General features: G+C 37.8%; 1 protein-coding gene across 1 annotated transcript; it reads right to left on the bottom strand.

The window, feature by feature from the left end:
- Positions 1-1,133: 1,133 nt before the first annotated feature.
- EXOC1L (exocyst complex component 1 like) lies at positions 1,134-8,398 on the bottom strand. Its single transcript, XM_059470579.1, has 3 exons — positions 8,184-8,398; positions 4,531-4,661; positions 1,134-3,508 (listed from the first exon to the last, which is right to left on the bottom strand). Exons 1-3 carry the CDS (start codon positions 8,302-8,304, stop codon positions 3,245-3,247), a joined length of 516 nt encoding a protein of 171 aa, XP_059326562.1. The 5' UTR covers positions 8,305-8,398; the 3' UTR covers positions 1,134-3,244.
- Positions 8,399-21,318: the final 12,920 nt, after the last annotated feature.

Here is a 21,318-nt window from a genome sequence, read left to right as displayed (position 1 = left end):
AAATAAACTCACAGGAGAGGAGTATTACTGCTGTAAATAAATTCTATTGTCAGAGGTTTCCCTGTATTCTTAATTCTGAAGTTGGTTTAAGTGTTTAAAAATATATTTTAAATGTTTAAAAATATATAGAAAGAAATCACCTGTCTTCCATGACAGCCTCTGTTCTCTTTCTGCCTGTTATGTGAGCATGAATTTCTGTTTGCTTATGATCACTCCTCATTTTCAGGCTACCATGTATTTTCATCTCTCTGGAGCAGACTTGGCTAATAGCTACTCCTGTCTTCTGAAGAAAATCTGCATTATATCCCCAATCTCATGCAATCATTCCATCACATAGTTGAAACATTTTATAGGAATGCTACAGATGCATTTGTGTTAATCCTTTCCTCCTGTAAGTTTCTTCCTAGTCAGTTTTGGAGAATTCTTCCAGGAGAACTAGATGAATCCCCAGATACTTTATTTCAAACTACATTCCATTTATCTAAGGTCAGGAAATGTGATGTAGGAAATAATTCCGCATTAACTGAAAGATGGGCTATTTAGCCTGTTGGGTCTTTTCCATTCATAATTTACCATACTCTCTGTGTCCTGTGGTGCAGCTGTGCTATGCTCACCACAAAGTGATAGTGTCCCTCAGACTTCCCACAGCACAGACAGGCAATTACAGAGTCTTGGTAGCTGATAGCTCATAGAGAGCTGTGTGAAAGTAAGGAGTGCCTAGATTAGGTCCACATAGATCTTTTAAAGTACTCTTCCTTTTGATAGTAACTGAAATAATTGACATAGACAATGTCCTGGGGTTTTGCATTCTTTTTGTTCAGTCACACTGCTCAGTTAAGAATCTCTGAAATACTACATTATCAGACAGAAGAAATGCCAGAGAGATTCTAAGTGCATATTCTTCCACGTAAAATGCAGGTTTGTGTCTTCCAATATAGCCCATTACATGTTTATATAATACAAGAACAAAAATGTTCTTGTATTATATAACTACCAATGAAAGTCCATTAAATATGGTTGAACGTTATAGCAACGGCTTATCTATTATCAGTTTCTAAAATGATACAGACAATTACTGGGCAAGAATTAGGTACACATGTACTTTATTTCAAAAGAATGCTCTGAAGTGCTCATTTTTAGAGTTCTATGTTTTTTATTACAATTACAAGATGAATGATGAAAGCTTTTCCACCCAGAAAACATTTCCTTGTGCCTATTAAGCAAAGAATTTGTAAATATTGTGGAAAACATTGTGACCTCAACAATCAATACACAATTCTAACAAGACAACATATCATAGGTAGCAGTAGCATGAATTATACTTTCTATATAAGATGGTTTTGTGGAACCTGGATGTTGGGCAAATACTTCTTGTAGCTAATAATCAAATGTCACAATACATTTACTTGCACTGGATTATCCCAAAGACGTTCTCAAAAGACCAACTGTATTGTGCAAACAAACACTAAAATTACATTCCTTCTCTCTAACTGTATTTAGGTGGCAAATTTAAGACCTAAGTCCTTACAAATGCCAGAGGATTTATGTTACCCATGTAAACTGCCCTCACAGCTGTCTTCCTGTACAGTAATAATTACTAAGATCTGTGTTAGAACCAATGTAATTTGCAATATATGCCTAGAATAAATATCTAACATCCAAATATTAACTTATCAAAGGTATGGGCTTTCCTATGTACACACAATAGGACAACATGGCAAAAGTAGAAAGCTGTACCTTTTACAGGTTTTTCAAATATATTCTCACTTACTTGATGCTATTTCAATTTCGAATCCAAAGTACATTTACATAGATGTTTTCAAAGATGGGAGTTCACATGAAAGACAAAGTCCAAGCCACAGTACAGCAGAGTAGCCTTGCACAGCTCTCCCAGGTTAGGGGGGGCAGGTGCTGAGAGAGGACATGAGCCAGCCTCTGATCTGCTGGGAGCTGACATCACCCAGCTCCAGCTCCATACCCAGTTTAGACCACAGCCCGCCTTCCTGGCCTTCCTTGGCTGCCAAAGCAAAAAGCTGATTCTCTTCTGCAGGACATTCTGACCAGAAGCTTCTCTGAATGGAGCTTACTTTCGGTTGGCATTTTTTTATTTACTATGGGATGGACAGCCAGCTAACTCAGCTGACAGACACTGGGCAGGAACATCATGCTTCTTACCATTAACATTGCTCCTCTTCAGCTTCTGCTCAACACTGCTGCCACTTATCCTTTGTTTCTACCATAGTAAACTGCTATCACAAGCTGTTTAATTTTGAGACCTGCTCCAAACCCCTCAAATGGACTCCATCCCATGGTAACTGTAGCTCTAAGTACTAACGTGCCTTTAAGTAGTGCATGAATATGCTTACACTCAGCTAAAAACTGGTGAAAATAATTCTCATAATTCTATTTTGAAAACTCTATCACTTGCCTACAAAGTAACTCTAGTAGCCAACAACTACTGTTTACACAGCATTTTCTATCCTTTGGTTTAGAGACAGAGACGATTTCTGTTCCCTAACCACAGCTGCTCATAAGTAATGAAGGGCAAGAAATGATACATTAATGTTACAGAAGTTCTCAAAGGTCTGACAAATAAAGCAATTATGCTTAAGAACATTTATTTTCTAAGTCAGTATCACAAATAACCAGAGGGAATACTAAATGTTCTGTGGGAAAAGCAATATAGCTGCATAGGTGAAAAGTTGGTCCCATGGTACCTGAATGCAGTACTCCTATTCATCAGGATGAGAACTGGATTCTTGTAGGGATGTAGGTGTGATCACTTTAAGGGAGTTCTGTGTTTCAGCACAGTTGGAAATGGAAATGTACATCATTCTCATACAGAACTCAACTGATTACTTCTTTTTTCCTATTTCCAAGATATTAACTGTCAATGCTCTTAATGCTGCAAAAGTATTTCAAGCTATTAATGAAAGATAATTTATACCTCCATCAGCATATAAGCAAATGCTGAGCTCTGCTTACGTAAGCAATCCCCACTGACCATGATAATTACTGGTTCTATATTTCCAGTCTCTTGTATGTATATTTGCTAGAATGAGGACCTCTTAATATGTATAAATGAATTGTCAACTATTCATGTAAAAAGTATGCTCCACTTTTTACTTACATGTAAAATTAAAAGGAGACACTACATATCACCTACTAACTTTTTGATCAGGTGGTTTATGAAATGCTGGTCAGTGAAAGTCAACCAGTCACCTTAATGCTAGAAAATACATCTTTAGGAGAAACGACAGAGGGAGAGACATAAAAGGTTGAAAGCATAGAAGCAAACCCTCATAACTACTATGAAATCTCTATTGCTGGATGACCAGATTGAATCATCATTTAGGTAGGTGTCATCAAAGTTCACAATCTTGAAGTCCTTCTTAAGGTACATGGCATTCAGTTTGTTCAGTGTTCGAGCAAAGGTATATTTAGATGCACAACTATATGCTTCCATATTGTAGACTTTGTGGAAATGCATATCAAAATATGGATTATCCTAAAAAAAAATAATTTGAGAGAGAATGAAATTACTACACACATTACAGAGTTAGAATTGCAATCTGTTGTTCTCTGCCTAGCTACCTACAGGGCTTTTTCTCAGTATGATGGGCTCTAAAGGACTCCACATACTTCTGCTATTCATCTTAAATGATATTTTAAAACTTTAAAAAGTAGCAGCTGTAATTCTTTGTCATTGGGAATTTTTTTTGAGTAAAACTTTCTAAGTTTTTGCAAGCAGTACACTCTACTTTATTGGTACAGTCTTGTTTTGAACTGAATCAGTTTTTATGTTGCCTAAAACACAGTATATGAAAAGCACTTGCCTGGGACTATAACTGTCTGTGTCTGTGGAAGAAGAAGAATATTGATTGCTCTTCCTGCCTGAGTTGTACTTCTTTGTGCTTTCTGGCTCTTTGACACAATTAATTCTAGCAGCAGACAAATTCTTTTAAATTCTATGGATATGAATACCTATTATGAATATTTATAGCAGTGTTAATTACCCCATGAGTTTGAGGTTCAATTAAGCTTTTCTTTAATCAAAAATGAGACAGATTTTGATCATCCCAGCTGTAAAAGGCTGAATCATTTCTGAAGAATATTTTAGCACAACACTTCAGAAGAAAGTCTCCATTAAAATTTTTAATGTAATTTTGTTTTCAAATATACCCTATAATCTATTACATTAACTGCAATTTACACTGGAAGCTGCAGATGGAGAACTTTTATTACCAGTTATGATGACCAAATTAGAAAACACCCAGCTTCTGCCTGAGATTTGAACCCGAGATAAGGGTATTATAATAAACTAACAAACAAAAAAAGTTCACCTTCCTCTTCCTCTCCAACAGTGCAAATGTGATGTGGAGCCTCTCAAATGCAATAAAGCCAAAATTTCTTGGTAACTTAATTTTATTTTTCAGATAATGCATTTTAATTGCATTTTAATACTTGTATTCTAAATTGCAAAACAAGAAAATTATTCTCTATGTATATAATACAGAATGTGACACTTACTGTATCTGCTTCTTTTCCATCAATCATCTCCAGATCTTTCAGAAACCACTTTTCAACTATTTCATATTTCTCCTCTCGGTCCACTCGCCAGTGTTTAACCATACATATTTCTACTTCTTTACTTTTAGTTACTAGAAGAAAAAAAGAGTTTAAATATGCAAGCAAGTATTTCCCAAAGTTAAACCCTGACAGCAGGGCTGTATGGGGTTATACTGGACTTGACAGCTTTATTTTGCCCAGGTAGTAGGAACAGTGCCATGTTGTTAGTCTAAGAAACCTGTCAGATTTTAGCAGATTTAGCATTTACCTTACCCACCCTGTGAAGAAAGAGTCTTTTGTTCAAAAGCCTTTCATGTGAATTCACTAGCACTGCAATGAAATCCTCATTCTGGCACTGGGTCTGCATTATCCTTCTTACTTCAAGAAGGAGACTTTTTTGGGGTGCTGCAGTTAGGAAATTGCAAAACCTGTTTTACCAAGGTTCTGCATTGACATGACTTCTGCTATACTTTCCATTCTGTGAAGAATGTGCTCTTATGAAGCCATAACTTTTCAAAATAACTCTTATTTCCCTATATAGAATGTAAATGAAATCAACAATGAATTTTTTCTTAAAGCTTCCAGTTGTCCAGTGCTAAATTAACAGAAATTACTGTTTTCCAACTTAGGCAGGAAATGAGATTAAAAAGAGCACGAAGATGCTCTTTGCAATAACTACCATTATTAATTGATTGCCTGACTAGGAGACTGGATTTCTGTAACAGACCATTACGAGTGTGAAAGGTACCAGAGCCTGAACAATCTCCTGCACATCCAGCTGCTGATGGCTGCAGGGCAGGCCACAATCCCAAGCTATCTGGTAGCCCAAGTTATGGTCAAGAAGTCACCTACATCTGGCAGGAACATTTCGACATCACAGCACAAGGCTAGGAACACAGGAGCAAAATGCTTTCCTTTCTAAATACTGCCTGAATTTTTGAAACCCCATTTTTAAACTTCATTGGTTTTACCTTTTTCCTGTTAAAACATCTCTCATTCTCACTTGCTTGTAAGAAAATTATTATTAAATAACAGCAAAGTATATATGTTAGAGATATTCCTTCTTTCCATTGTAAAGAAAAACAGTGGAAAATATATATATTTATCATAATTTCTCTCAACCTATAGCTTCCCTGCCTGGGAAATACAAATAATTTTTTTCCTTGGTCCTATCAATCATAGTTACTTAATCATTTTTACCAAAAGACCACCACTGTGTTATCTTCCATGGAGAAATGACAATGGTTTTCATTTGCAAGCAAATCTAGCACATCATTCCTAGGAAGTTCTCTTCATGCTTTCAGTTTCACCCATTTTGTTTGTTGGTGTGCCAGCTAGTAAGGGAATATGTTGTCTCCCTCAGAGTTAAAACTAAAGGAAGCAAGCCCAAACCCCAAGTCCTCTCCAAAATACAAAGGGACGTCCAAGGGCCCCCCCGATCCCCACACTGCCACTGCTGCACCCCTCCGACAACAGAAATCCTATGACATAAAGACAGAGCACAGATCTTATGCACAGTGAACACAGTGGTGAAACTTGGGTGTGCTATCTTCAGTTAAGAGATAAAAAAATATTTTCCTGCATTTTACATACTGTTTGATCTTACACTCAGTTAAAAAAGTCAAAGAAATTTTTTTCATGGAGAGCATGAGCTCAGATCTACCATGTCACTCTATTAAGCTCTAAAAGCTTTGCTTGAGGTGGGCACAGCTATGGCAATACCTTCATAGAGGACAAAGTATTTCTTAAAGCCTCTCGTGGACTAAACACCTTTTCCAGTATCTCTGTAGGACAAAAATGTTATCTCCACCATTCCATGTTGGGTATACCAATACTGGGTTGTGAAAACTCCTGAATGGGGCTGCATTTCAGCTCTATGTTCTTCTGGGGTTTATGAACTGTTTTGTGAAAGGACACTGTCACCTGCATGCAAGAACTGGGACTTGCTGTTGGGAAAGGAAATAGTGTTGGCCATATGGCACCAAAAAAAGATTGCTCAGTTACCTACACCAGGATTCTGTTGTTACACACATTTCAAAAGGCATAGACCTGAAAGTTTTGCCTGTAGTTTGACTGATTTCTTTTTATGGTAATTTGAAATCAACAGAAACACACAGAGGTTGCATTGCAGGGATAAGATTTTAGCTAATGTGTTTTGCTCCTACAGAATCACAGCAGAACACAGTAGTGGCTGGCAGCTGGATGCAATCCATCTTTCAGAATCAGATTTCCACTCTACTCACCACTTACTCAACCGTGCCTGAATATATTAAGAGAGTGTAATATTGGATAGTGGAGAGATCCTACTCTTAATAGTCTACGTGAGTTTTCCTTTATGTCTTTAGAGACTTCCAATCAGTAAATCTGATTAGAGGCTTACTTTAATGATTTGCTCTCCTCTACCTGAAAAAGAAATTTTTAGGAAAGATTTTAAAGATGCATAATGTTAATTCTCCTTTTTGGAAGTTTCACAACAATGAACTACTTATAGAACTCAACATGAAACTTATCATACTTCTACTGATAGTTTCATAAACTGTGAATGAGATTGGTATTTCTGTATGTTTAGAAGCCCTATGATACGCAGGAATTAATTCCTTAAAACTGCTTTTATAGTTCTAACATACAAAGCCTGTTCTAGCAAAATTAAAAGAGTACAGGGAACATAGCTGGCTCAGGTTTCCAATAATCAGTAAAGCAGCTCATGTATTCTAAGGACTTCAGGTTTTTAGAAAGACAATGAACACAGAATACTGGATGCCAATCCCATATATGTCTCAAGCACACATTATTTCTACCTATTATATGTGTTTGGAACCTGAAGAGGAAACAGACTGAAAGAATCACCCACTTCAACCTAACTACTTACAGATAACATATCTCTTTTTATTATTTTTCAGTGGTTTGAAATAATAATTTTAAAAATCCCACACCAACCAGCTTTTCTGAAACCTCTACGAAACAGATTATTTACTTGAAAAGAAATTTAGACAGTAGCCAGATAATTACCACTTAAAGCAATCTTGTTTTACTCAAAGTAAAAATCTTGTTTTAGTCGAAGTTTATGCTAATTACTAACTCCAATGTGTATTTATTTAAACCACAAGTTTAATTTGTTCAAAGTGGCATAAGAACAATATGCGGGACGTTAGACCAAGCCGAGGGATAGTGCAGAAAATTTACAAATGTTTCCTGCAATGTTAATGCAGGAAAAAACCTGTAGAATTTGGAAAGAATCTGTAGAATCTAGTAAAGAATCTGTAGAAAAAGTGACTAGAACTATTGTAAGGGTTCGCTCTTTCCAGAGCAGTTCGGGCGCTCTCAGCGCTGCCCGGCCCGAGCACGGCTCTCAGCCGCGGGGCAGATGCGGTGTTTCCGCGCTAGTGTCAAGCCCGGAGCCGGCGTGCCTCACACCGGGACAGAACGCCGTGCTCGGGGGCTGCGGGAGCAGCGAGCCGGGCTCCGCGCTGTGCCGGGGAGCGGCTCGGCGGGACGAGGCTCTGCCCCGCTCCGGTCCGGGGGCGCTGAGCCCCGGCCCCGCTCCCTCGCCTTCCGAGCCCCCTCCCGCTCCCGCAGAACCCCGGAGCCCGGCCCGCCCGGCGGCTGCCCCGTACCTGCGGCGCACAGGTAATAGCGCTGGGCGCCCGCGCCCTCCACCTCGATGAACTCGTGCAGCCTCTGCCGCCGGGGCCCGAACAGCCTCTTGGCCAGGTCCTCCTTCACCAGCGAGGACATGGCACCCGCGGAGCTGCTCAGCGCCGGGCGCCGGCCCCCCGCGCCCCGCGGCCGCCACGGGGCACCACGGCGGGGGCTGCGCTCCGCCCGCGCCGGGCCGCGGGGCGCGGGACAGCACGCATGGCCGGCACCGACACCGGACTGCCCCCCGCCCCCCAGCAGCGCCGATTAAACTTCGGGCCAGCGCCGGGAGAGGCCGGGCCGCGGATTCCCCGCCCCGTGTGCCAGCGGCGCGCTCCCGGCGCTGGGGCCCGTACCGGCACCGGCTGCGCCGCCCCGCCGCTGAACGAGCCAAGGGCCGGGGGTGCCGCGGGGCCCCCGCCCGAGCTGTCACCCGGCCGGGGAAGGACGCAAAACAATCACACTAGAGGCGATTTACCCAAAAAAAAAAAAAAAAAAAAAAAAAAAAAAAAAAAAAAAAAAAAGCTGTTAACGCAATTCTTTTTATCAGTAGATGAAAGCCCTGAGAATTTATAAAGGAATTAGATGGCATTACGGCTGTCACCAGTGTTCCTCCAGTAATAGCTTTTTGGCTATTAATAGCGTTATGGACAAAATTACCTTATGCCACTCCTTGTAAACAGAAAGTGAACTCACGTCCAGAGGAGTCGTCAAAGGCAGCCTGGGCACTACCCAAGAATGTTTGCACGTCTGAGAGGTCTTTCATATCAGACATAAATGAATTTGCAGAAATTTTGGTTGTTTCTGCCATTCTGCAGGTTGTGGGTGAAGTTCCTGGAGCTGGGCGCTTTTCATGGTAGCCTGTGCTAGAGTTTTGCCCTTTGGACTAGTTTCTGGCTGCTTATAAAAGTTTGGATATTCTCTTCTTATTCTTATCTTCAAGCTTAGCAAATCTGGATACCTTACTAAGTTTTTCATTTTTGTGATCTCAATGCAACATAGAAGGAAATGTTACCTTGGAATGAAACTGAGTGCTAAAGTGAAGGCAAGATTTAGAATCTGAGGATATTTTAAAAATTGGCAATATTAGAATTAATTAGTGACTTAGGTCTACATGGTACTGATGATGTGAAGCAAAATGTAATCAAGTTAAAATGATGCAAAATTAGGGAGAATCATCTTCTGCTATAGATACTAAGCATATTGGGTTGATATGTGGAAAAGGATTGTAAAGAAACTAGGTTTTGATTTATCATGCCTTCTTTTGATTGCAAACTGTGTTTGTAAATGCATTTGAATTAATCTATATATCAAAAATCAAAACGATTTTTGATATATAGATTAATTTCCTTCTTTGATTTGGGAGAGTAAAGTTACTCTAAGCATCAGGATTCAGAAGTACAGTGCTTAGGGATAAATTTAATCTCCTAGCTTTAAAGTGTTATTTTAGGAAAAGAGCAGGATGCTCACTTGCAAACCAAGACATCCGCATATCAGGAAAATGCCTTCTTATGGAGACTTCCCAGAGGATATCTGAGGCACAGGATGCCCAGGTTCCTGCCCACAATTTTGATCACTTGGCCACACCTTGAATATGAGACTGCTGTACAAATTGGCTTGCAGTTCACTGTGCCTCTCTGTCGGCCAGACATTGGCAGAATTGGCAAGGCTGATACCCCAGGCTTCAGTTCATCACCACCAGTGTTAATAGTGCCATGGCTGGAGGTTTCAGTGCTCATACTCAGTGCCAGACTCCTCATTAGGAAGCAGATTTTGGCTCTGCCAGCCTGTAGCTCATGTTGTATCTCAGATATTTCAGTATTTTTTTCAGTTCTGAAGAAACAAAAGTACAGACAAAAATAGCTTTAAAAAATACTTGCAGCTCTGGAATAATTTTCAACCAGTTTTTCCCATTTAAAGATTTAGGTGGTATCTAAGTAACTACCTAGAGGGCAAGTGAGGCACCACTGGCATCCTGGATGTGATGGAGCTAAGGCAAAAATGGTGCATAAATCTGATCTCTCTTGAATCAGATTTTCATTTTTCACTGTTTGATCATAATGTGAGTTTCCACAAGAGTGTTTTGAGATTTGATATATTAATATTCTTCTGCAATATCCTTTATTGTATCTCAAACGCTGCATTAAAAAAACCCAATGAGAATATGGGTCAAAAGGTGCAGTGATGAATTTAATGGGTAATGTTTTAATAGGAAACATAAAAATTTTTAATTCACTATTGCTTTTGATTCTTTTGATTCTTTATTTACTCATCCTCTGTTACAACATAGCAGATTTCAGATCCACCTTAGCTGTGATAGTATAAGCCCAAATCCTCACAGTCCGAAAGGCAACAGCTGAGCTATAACTCACACAGCCAGCAAGGATACACTAAATGTGGACTGGAAACAACTTATCTGACACCCAACATCCCAGCCAGCCATCCCTACCTGAGATAGTACCACTCCTGAATGAGGATCTTATAAATCAGAAAAAACGAAACTGATTGTTACAAGGATCACAAAGAAATTTACATCCAAATTTAACTGGGATTTACATGTAACTGTGCAAATAGATGAATTACAGATGATTGTGAAAGCCACACAACCCCTAACTTAGGCTCACAGTGTTATACAAAGGGAGAAACAGTCACCAGGGAAGTGTCTTAGACCCTTCTGCTAGATATTAATTACTTATGTACATTTTCCCCCCCTGTTTTTCCCTTGCAGTTTTTTCCTATGTCCAAATGCAGTTTTCTTTACTGTACCCAGGATATTAACTTTAACAGATGTAGCAGCAGATCCAAAAAGGATACATCTCTTTAAACTTCAGAGTTTCTCAATCACAGTGTTACGGTAAAAATCTATTCACCAGCTTTAGGAAAAATATTTGTGATGGGTCCCTCTACTTCTTTGAGTCTACCATTGGACATTAGGAAATGCATGCAATGTGATTACTTGAGGCTTGATCCAAAATGCATTAATTTAATAACAAAATTGTCTTTGATTCTGGTGGGCTTCAGAGCAGTCAGTGCAGGCACAGTTCAATAGCTGCCGTATTTAGGGGGGACTTCACTGTGTCTGCATGTTGGAGCCTTCCAGAAGATGTACATTTGATCTTTCTCTCAGTTCCTGGCACACCTTACAAAGCAGTGTTTGCTGGAAGCACCTTTCCCATTGCTCCTTCTTTGACAATGTCATGAACTAATGGGAAGGAAAATGCAACATGAAGAATAACTTCTCAGAGCTGCAAAGAATCCCTATAGACTGAAAAATATAATTTATAATAGGCTTTACTTTCTGATAGCTGCTGATTCTGTTTGAGGTTTCAGCCAGGTACAATTTTCTCTGTTAACAATTACTTTATTATCTGTAAATATTCTTCACAGCTTTGAGTCTCCAGAGCACTTTTTTAATATCACAGATGATATATTAGCATGTAAGCTAGAAATTATGAATGACATTCTACAGTGACCAAGCTGTACAGAGCAGTTTCCAAATCTGACTTTAGAACACTAGTTCTGAACGATCATCATATTTTCCCTGTGATTTACTAATGATTTTTCTCAGGTCTCTTTCCCCACTGGCATTTATAGAGGATCTGACTCCTAATTATGGCTAGTAATTCCCATGTTTTTGTAGCTATGCCAATAGGTCTCTGTGCAGTAAAGCATAAACCTAGCTGTGTTGTCCTGAAAACTCTTTGAAGCAGCAGAAATAGCAGGGTTTCATGCAGAAATGCTGTTCACTAAGCAACAGCTTGAGACACTCAGTTTTAAAATAGGAGCATAGAAATACATGAAGTAGAAGAGGTCATTTGGTTAAAATGTTCTTGCAGAGCTGCCTTTCTCCTGATTGTTTTGGGGAGCCCATTAAAAGAGTGTTGTACCAATGCCAGGATATTTGGGTGCTCAAACAGACAATGATTCAAGATTTCATCCGTTCTGGTAAAGAAAACTAAATCCCAAAAGTGACTGGTGTCTCTAATGATATGATACAATTACTTGGTTTTAAAAACCAGTACTGTACTCTTTTCTTGAAGAAAAGAGGTAAAAGAGTTTATTCTGGATTTTATTTAACTGATGCTCAAATTCCTCAAGTTTATATTGACTTTTTACTGGTTAATAATTTTCACAATGTAATCATGAGTGTCACTGGCATAAATGGTCCCACACAATGCCAACATCCTATCCAAAATTTTCTTTTCAATAGTAAATAGACACATCCTTCATAGAATAGTAACCAGATGCTGTTTTATGGATGGAATTTGAAAGCATATTTTGACACACAACACAAAAGTATGAAGTATCCAACACTTCTATGAAGAATTTACACGTTGAATTTTACACATATATGAACGAAAAATTAGGGCTGTAAGCAAATTAACTTAGGTAATAGGACTTTCAGTTCCTGTTCAGCAGAGCTCCTAAAAGCACTTTGATAAATTGCAGCTACATTTAATTAATGGTGTGAAATCCTGGCATGATGGATTCATCACTCTGTTATTCAAATCTAACACATTCAATATCATACAGTTCTCTTTGTGGAGGTAAAACCAGAAAGTTAAGAACAAAGAAAATTAAAAAAAGGAAAAAAGTTAAAACAAATCCTATGAGTTTCTATGCATACAAATGACCATTAATCTTCTGACAACTGGAAGCTTTTGAAATTTTAGCTCAGGATTTTGACATCTGTGGCATATTTTACAAAAAATACAGAGGAGAGCACATAGTAGAGAGTAACATTGATCAAGAAGTCAAGAAGTATCTTGATAATACATTAGAAGTAAATTAGGTTGTTACACAAATCAAAGTGCCCTTTTATGTTCTCATTTTCTTGTAAATTTTTTAATAAATGGATTTTTTCTTCCAGAGTTACCCAGAACAACTTTAACAGATATTCTGTCAAAAGCCTCTTTATACTTTTTAATAATGATTTTCATCTCTATCTCTGTAGTTGCAAGTAATAAATTTAATTTGTCTTGGCACAAGAGCCACTCTCTTCTCTCATGAAAATTGAACATTATTATTAATGTAGATAGTCAATTACTTCAGATTAATGTGGATTTATATTTTAAATCAATACATCACCGTGATGCAAAGCACTCTTAAAACACTGTAAACTTCTGATGGATATCTAATCCATTTTTTAAAAATTCATAAAGTCGGGAATCTATACAAGTGCGTAATTTGTGTGGATGTTGTATTTAGGCCATGAGCGCATAGTTGACAGCTGTGTGGCTTAAAGTATATCTTACTCTATATAGATCTTTGTAAGTTCTTATCCGGTCGGTCACTCAGAAATGTTAACGTCAAATACATCAAGAGAAGAAATAAAACACAAAATTTTGAGAGTAAATTTAATTCGTTGTGGGAAAATACTGATAAGAGCATGGTGGACACATCTCCAAATGCTTTCAGAGGTGGCTGCTGTCACCAAAGAGGTCAATTAGTCAATTACAAAGTACAGAGATCAGTACAAGGATCATTAATGCAGATATAATGACATTAATGCAAATGTATGAGCATTTGTAAATTGCGTGATCTGACTTTAAACAAGTTTCTAGCATTCTCTTCCTGGAGTGTTGAAATGAAGACAAATGGCTGTTCTGCATTGTCCACTTAATGGAGTCTTGCACATGCAAGAAACTACTCGAAGATGGGAGTATTCACAGGACTAGTAGATCAGTAGATATGCTTTTCTCATAGCAGGATCAACTTGATCTAGCTTATTTATCCGGTCTGCTCCTAATCAGAGCCACAACTTCTGTAGGGGTCATAAAGTCTAATTTCGTGCATACCAAACTGCAGCACTTAAAGATTTCTAACCTTCTCTTTGCTTTACCCAGTGGATGTTCTTGGAACTCTCTGGGTGCATAAACTGAGGAAGATTTGATGCAGGGTATTTGAAAAACAGACTAGGTGTGCAGGCCAAACTTCTGCTTTTTATGACTTGAGAACTCAAAATTTGGTGTTGAAAACTTGGATTCATTATGTTTTTTTCCTTGATCTTCATTCAATTCTTATATTTCACTCCAGAACAGGAAATCAAAAACTAAAATTGTATATTGGTGTAAGATCAATAAAATAAAACTACGGGGGGTTTCATAACATTTTTTGGCTGAAATTTGAGCTAGAACTAGAGAATATTGCGTAATGAGAAGATTCATTCAATTGCATCATTTAGTGAATCCAGGCTAGAGGCTGTTGATTTTGTTTTCATATTTTGGTAATTTTTTTTAACAGCCTGGAAAGAATACTGAATGAAAGTATCAGATATATCTGTCCTTCAACCCCAATGATTCAAGCATATTGCAACAGGTTAATGAATTTTCATTATGTCTGCCAAACATCATGACAGAATCGAGCCCTTTCACTGAACTAATTAAATAATTAATTTATTCTGCGACTAATTAAACCTGGTTTCCAAAGAATTCCTGCCTACTGGGTGGTTGAGTTTGTAGCAGAGCTGCATTATGGCTGTGGGGGACCTACTCCCTGCTTGGACATCAGACAAAGCTGGTGAGGGCTGCTGTGAGTCCCTGACCACAGAAGAAGTTTTGGTCATAATTAGTGTCTGATTGGACACCAGAGGATCCACATCAGCCCAGTTTCAGTTTCTTCTGGAGTGAGTGCCCTGGTGGAGCATGGACCCTGCTGAAGCTCGTGCTGCTATGGTGTGCTCCTCTGGTGTGGCTTTTTGAGCACCTATCAATGACATTAACCAAGAGGTGGGGAAACTGGGTGTGTGGCAATCATAACTGCATGCACCTGCATGTGTGCCTTTTGTGCAATTGCCTTTTGTAAAAATGTTTTCTAGGCTAGAATGTTGCAGATAATTATGATGGTTTAAATTATAAATGTACATTTTAAATAATGAACACATAGCAACATGTATGCTACTGTGTTCCTTGATGCATTTTGTTTTTCATTGCTTTGCTTTGCTCCTCTTCTCTCCAGCTGCTTACCCTTGAAGCAAATGAATAATCCCATTGGATTAACTGTTCTCATTTAAAACAAAGTGCATACATAAATATGTTTTGAAGTATTTTTCTTTCATTCAAATAATAACTTTTTGTACTGCTTTTCTTTTTAGTAGACACATTGACAGGAGTGCTCTGGGCAATGTTCAGTTCAGGCTGTCTCATGTTGGAAGAGCTCTGTTACTCAAAGCCAGTGATTATTTTACAAATAACCTGGTTAACCTTGTTGTCTAGTTATTCTCCACAGTGAGAGTACACACAAGAGTAGCTCTGATACAAAGAAGGTAAAGTAGCTCTGATATCAAGAAGATAAAAGGAGTCATAATTAGCCAAAATGGAGAGTTTTCCCTGCTTCTCAATATCCTGCCTTGACTCTGGAGTAGTGGTAAAGCAAGTGGAATATCAGTACAGAAAGAATCCATGTTGGGCCCATGCAAGTGGCCTTGCCTAAAATCAGCTGGATCCTGGTAATCAATGCTTTAGAGACATTCTAACCCTGAGATTGTGTTCAGTCGGTTATGTTTAGTAACCACCAGTAGACCTATCTTCTATGAAATTATCTAATTTAATTTTAAAATCATTTATATTTTTGTCCTCCTTACCATCCTTTGGCAGTGAGTTCCATAATTCTGTTAATCTGTTGGATTAAAAAAGTATTCTTTTTTTTTTTTTCATTTCAAACCTGCTATCTGAAAATAGTAGAGGTCCGCCTGGACAGATCACAACAAATTCTTTCTACTTTTTCCTATATTCTTGAAGCAATAGTAAGACAATAAATCACACCAGAAAGTTCAATATGTTTCAGCCACAGTCTCTGTAGTGGATAGAGCAGGTAAAAAATTAGCTACAGTATAAAAGCTGAAACTCAGGAGTAGCTGTTGGTTGAGTTTTTATTTGTGTAGTAGAAAGCATTCAAATATTAAGTATTTCACAACCTGTATATTATTGTATTTTGTAAAGAATCTATTTTACAGATTAAGATGTACCTCAGGACTTTTTCTGAAGAAACCAAAGATTTGTTTCTCAGATACTTCCCTATCACTACTGCAGAAACTTTTATAATTAAAATATATTTAGTGTCTGTGGGGAAAATGGGGTGCAACCCACATATTTGCAGGGCCCAAGGTTTGCACATTCCCCTTGCTTCAGAACACAGATTTTGAAAAGCTTAAGTATTTACTGAATAGTTGCTCCAAGCAAAGAAGCCAGCAATACTGCAGGCAGGTAAGGAAAATAGATTTCTGCTGATAAATAATTAATCCAGTAATGCTGCTGCCCCTTATACATACCCATTGTATTTATGCAAATGTAATTTAGAAGGAGAAAGAGCATTTGCTTGGAGTGTGCTTGGAGTGCAACATTATTGATAGCTCTCATGTCTTAGGCTATTTCACTTGGAGCTGTCATTCCTGCCTTGAGCATGAGAGTGCTGATCCATCTGCTCCCAGCTTCCCAGTCCTGAGGGAGCTGCTCTTGGCAGCCTTTGCTGTGGGACAAAGAAGAGCAGGTGACAGTATTGAGCACTGGCAGTGTGTGTGCTCTGGGGAAATTTGGCCCTGCAGGATATATTATTAGACATGAATGCTAGAGTACTAAAATATGCCAGTAGTTTAAGAGAACTGTGACTATTTCTCATATTGAAGCAGCACTTTGCTTTGAGTCTTTGCTGTTATTTTACATTCTGCAGAGGGTAAAGAGAGAGAACAAGGTTAAAATGAGATAATTAAGGATGCATGAAAACAGGTTTTTGATACCAGGGCAATGAATATTCAAGATGGGAGATTTATATCTGATTATGGGATTTTTTTTTAGGCTTTCATACTAGTTCAAAGACATTCTCTACAGCGTTATCAAGTTTCTTTTTCTCACAATTAAGCAGGACAACAGACACAGAGGACAAGATATTTTTCTGCACTCTAAGTTTTAATACATTTATGTAAATAGAGTAATCCTCTTTTATTAAAATAAAGAGTAAAGAAATTTTGATTCCAATTTCTTAGTGGATACAAGATAAACAGGCTTTTTAGAGCTAATAGGTTTTTGTTTAGTCATATGAAGAGGATAAACCTTTTCTGTAGGCATGAGACTTGGTCTATAGCATTTGGCAAATATTGAAAAATATTGCCTCTTTTAAAAGGTTGCAGCATCAGCTGTCTCACTTATCATGAAGGTGACTGTTCAACTAGATAGCAGTTCCTAGTGCTTACAGTTCCATATTTTTGCAAGCTGACTGGTTTTTTTATGTCAGTTCACAGAATTGGCAGTATAATCAGTGTTCTGTTCTACCAAATATGTCTTAATATTTCTTAAGTTTCAAATAGCCTTTTTATAATAAAAACATGGATTTTTTAACAAGTAACTCCAAAGAAGAGCAGAACATTTCCGTATTTGCCTAGTAAAACACACCTCCAAGCTATAATTTATTGAAAGTTAAAGGAAAGAACATTGCACCACTCTCCAAACAGGCAGTATTTTCAAATAAAGCCATACCCAAAATCTCATCAAAAAATGTTAATTATATCTCAGGCTCTTGACCTTGTGAAGTAAAATGTTGACAAGTATCTTTCTGATATTTTGCAAATGAAGCCACAGCCCCATCAAACTGTGTCCAAAGTAGTTAAGAAACAAATATCCACTGTAGAAAAATCAATGCTATGCTGCATGGCAAAACCAGTGTGCCATATAGAACACACTTTAAAATGTTAAAGATGATTATTTAAATTTAAAATCCTTCAGTCCATACGAGAGACTTCTTAGCATCCTATCCTATCCTATCCTACCCTATCCTATCCTACCCTATCCTATCCTATCCTATCCTATCCTATCCTATCCTATCCTATCCTATCCTATCCTATCCTCTGTGATTTGGAGGACCCACTACACTGGAAAATTTCCTCCTTTGTAAACATTTGTGAAAGGATGGCCAGAGTGTTTGATATGTCTCAAGACAGCATAAGTGAATTTTTCCAATTACTTTGCTATTTCCTTTTTTTAGGTCTTTGAAAGACCTTGAAGATCAATACCTCAGTAAAAAAAAAAAAATAATAAACCAACTTAAAAATCAGCCTTTTAGAATCTGTGTGCTAAGGCTGTGAAAATTGGTATTTATGTGTTTAATATAAAAATGTGATTGATATGTTGGAGAACAGCTGAAGTTAATGCGGCTGCAAGTTACTAGGCAAGTGTTTTGGTGTTGTTTTATTTGATAGTAATTGTCCAGGAGACGTGCATACATCTGTGACTTTGTGGACTGTTCTCCCATGGTCTTCCTTTCCATACAGCCCTTAATGCAGTCTCAGTGTGGGAATCTTATGCTTGGTTTTCTTAGAAATGTTCCAATGTCTACATTTTGCTGCCAACATTTTAACTTGTTTACTGATGATATTTCAGCATCATTTTAGTTTTTTGGTTTTGTGTATGTGTCCTTTATCTGTGAAGTTAGAACCACTATTATAAGACAAGGACATGCACCAGGTGAATGCTATTTAATGCTGTTCAGAAAACTCTGAAACAGCTAAAATTTCAAAGCTCAGGCTTTTGCCTCTGAAAGCTGAAGAGGGAGATTTTTTGTATGTACTTTCAAACTTTTAAAAATTAATTTAAAAGCCCTTAAAATCTTTAAGGTTTTATTTTCAAAGGCAAAGAAGGTAGGTCAGTGCTTTAACAATTACCTGCTGCACTTTTTATTAATAATAGAATAATATTAATAGTGTCAAAGTAGTAACATCTGCACTTTTGCACACATGAATGTATATTGATGAGTATTATCTGATAATTTCGGTGTGCACAGCTTCATTTATATTGGTGAATGGGAAAACTCAAGTAAATTACATTGAAGCACCTTGGACAGCAATATTTATTGTACATCTACAAAAAGAACATCTGTACAGCAAGAGCTGGCAAGCTGGGGAAGACTTTACCCTACATTTAATATAGAAGTCATTTTAGATATAAGGCTGAAGATTTCTTTTTCTTTTTAAGATTACAAATAAGCAAAAGTTTTTGTTTCCCACTCCAGGATTCTTTTTTGTATTTTTAATCTATTTACCAAAGGCATTTTCAAGTGTCCTAGTTGTTATTCAAATGATGAGTCCCTGAGGTTAGAATTCTCTCTAAGTAGTTTTCTAATGCTATTTACCCAGTGTATTCCTGCTCTAATAAAAGCAGTAGGTTTTATATCAAGACATGCCAGGTTCTGGAGTTAATTGATTATGTTCTCTGTAGGAAACTTTGAAGTAAGAAACCAGATTTGTCTCCATTGAGAATGGAGAAATGGGGGAACTTACTGACACAGTTAGAACACTGCAGTGTATCTGTAGGATACTTTGTGGTCTTCAGTGATAGCTCAAAAGTGCTTTTGGTTATTGGTGTGTTTAATGACATACACAGGAAAGCAGGAGAGACTTCACAGAGTTATTTAATGGAATTAAATAATGGTTCTAAATGGCTATGAAAGGTTAAGTATTTTTAATCAGACTCTTTTGTCAATGCTAAACAAATAAAAGTCAATATTTAATATTCTCAGAGATCAGTGAGGTTTTGAATAATGCTCAAACTACTCTACAATAATGTAACAACCTGAGAATGTCAATGGCAAGATTGTTTGTTGGAAGTTTTAGTCAAGTTCATGATGGTCATAGTTTTGTGGATTTTTTTTTAAAAATAATTTAACCAAAATATTGAAAACTAGTTTCTTGTTTTTCAAAAACCTGTGAAAGTTGTACATGATTTATAATAATCACCTGTGCTGCAGAATATGCTATTAAAGAAATGATATTGTTCCATGTGTAAATACTGTAGAGAGGAATGGAGCAAGAATCATAGAATATTCTGAGTTGGAAGGGACCCATCAGGATCATCGAGTCCCACTCCTGGCCCTGCACAGGACACCCAGGAGTCCCACCCTGTGCCTGAGAGCATTGTCCAAACACTTCTTGAACTCTGTAAGGCTTGGTGATGTGACCACATCCCTGGGGAGCCTGAAGAGTAAGCTGCATCCAGGAATTGGAAGAGCTTGAGAGAAAAGAGATCAGTGGAGCCCTTGAGGCACAGAACTAGCAGAACAAATATCTTTTTCCTTCCTCCTCTTGTTGTTTTTCCTTTTTTAACCAAAAAGATGTTAATTTTAATTTTGGAGAGTATCATAATTACTAAACCAGATTAACTTTTTCTGTATTTTGCTCTAAGATTCAAAGTTTTTGGATTAATTTTAGATTTAAAAGTGCTGTTGGGGACAGAGGTGCTCAAAGGAGGAGAGGATGAGAATCATCCCATTTCATCATGAGATAGGAATGAGTATGGGAGATCATCCTGTGTCCTGAGACAAAAGGATCATATTTCTAATGATTCGCCCCATTAGTGTTAACTGTTTCTAAGACAGACAACTTTCCTGATTCTATGAGCTGAATGCCAAAATCTTTGTGTACAGAAAGAAAAATCTCATACACCTTGGAAAATTGTGTAGTAATGGAGAAACTAATCTGGAAGACAGGACTTGCACAGCTTTCCTTTGCAGATGAGCTAGGTCCAGTCTCAATTAATGCACCACAGTCTTGACTGAAAAAGCCTAGTGGCTCATCTCCTCCTCCAGGCAACTTCAGTCTGTCACCAGTCTTACAATACTGTAGCTTCCAGAGGGAAGCTGCTTTGGTTACTTTTAAAGCCTCCTAATGGCTCAAAAGTCAAGTGTTGACCCACACAGTAGTGTAAATCACTTTCCACAGAGGACAAACTAGGTCTGTACACGTGGAAGATAGGTTTGATTTCATGTCTGCATATCTCTGTTGTTCACTTGATGTATCCAGCAGGAAAATTAATTTCTTCATCTGCTACCACCCAGCCACTAAAAGGCATCTGTGCTTAGCATCACCCATATAGGGACAGTGACCATCTGCTGAACCCTTTAGCTTCTTTGTGACTCTCTTTATGATCACAGATACATTGAAAAAGTTTAAGTGGCCTTGAGAAAAATGTAACTTTTTACAATAACTCTTTTTGTTGCATTTACAGGTATTTAAGATAGCCATATCTTAGCTAGGGAAATGTTTAGAGAAATGTTTATAGCCATTTTAGAGAAATGTTTCTTCTGTTTTCCTTTGCTTCTTGTGAAATTCATTATGCATATTTTGATGGG

Source organism: Ammospiza nelsoni, chromosome 4 (assembly GCF_027579445.1).
Source record: "Ammospiza nelsoni isolate bAmmNel1 chromosome 4, bAmmNel1.pri, whole genome shotgun sequence".
Taxonomy (NCBI): Eukaryota; Metazoa; Chordata; class Aves; order Passeriformes; family Passerellidae; genus Ammospiza; species Ammospiza nelsoni.
Note: the sequence above shows the minus strand (reverse complement) of the source record. Positions and strands in the feature narration are given on the sequence as shown.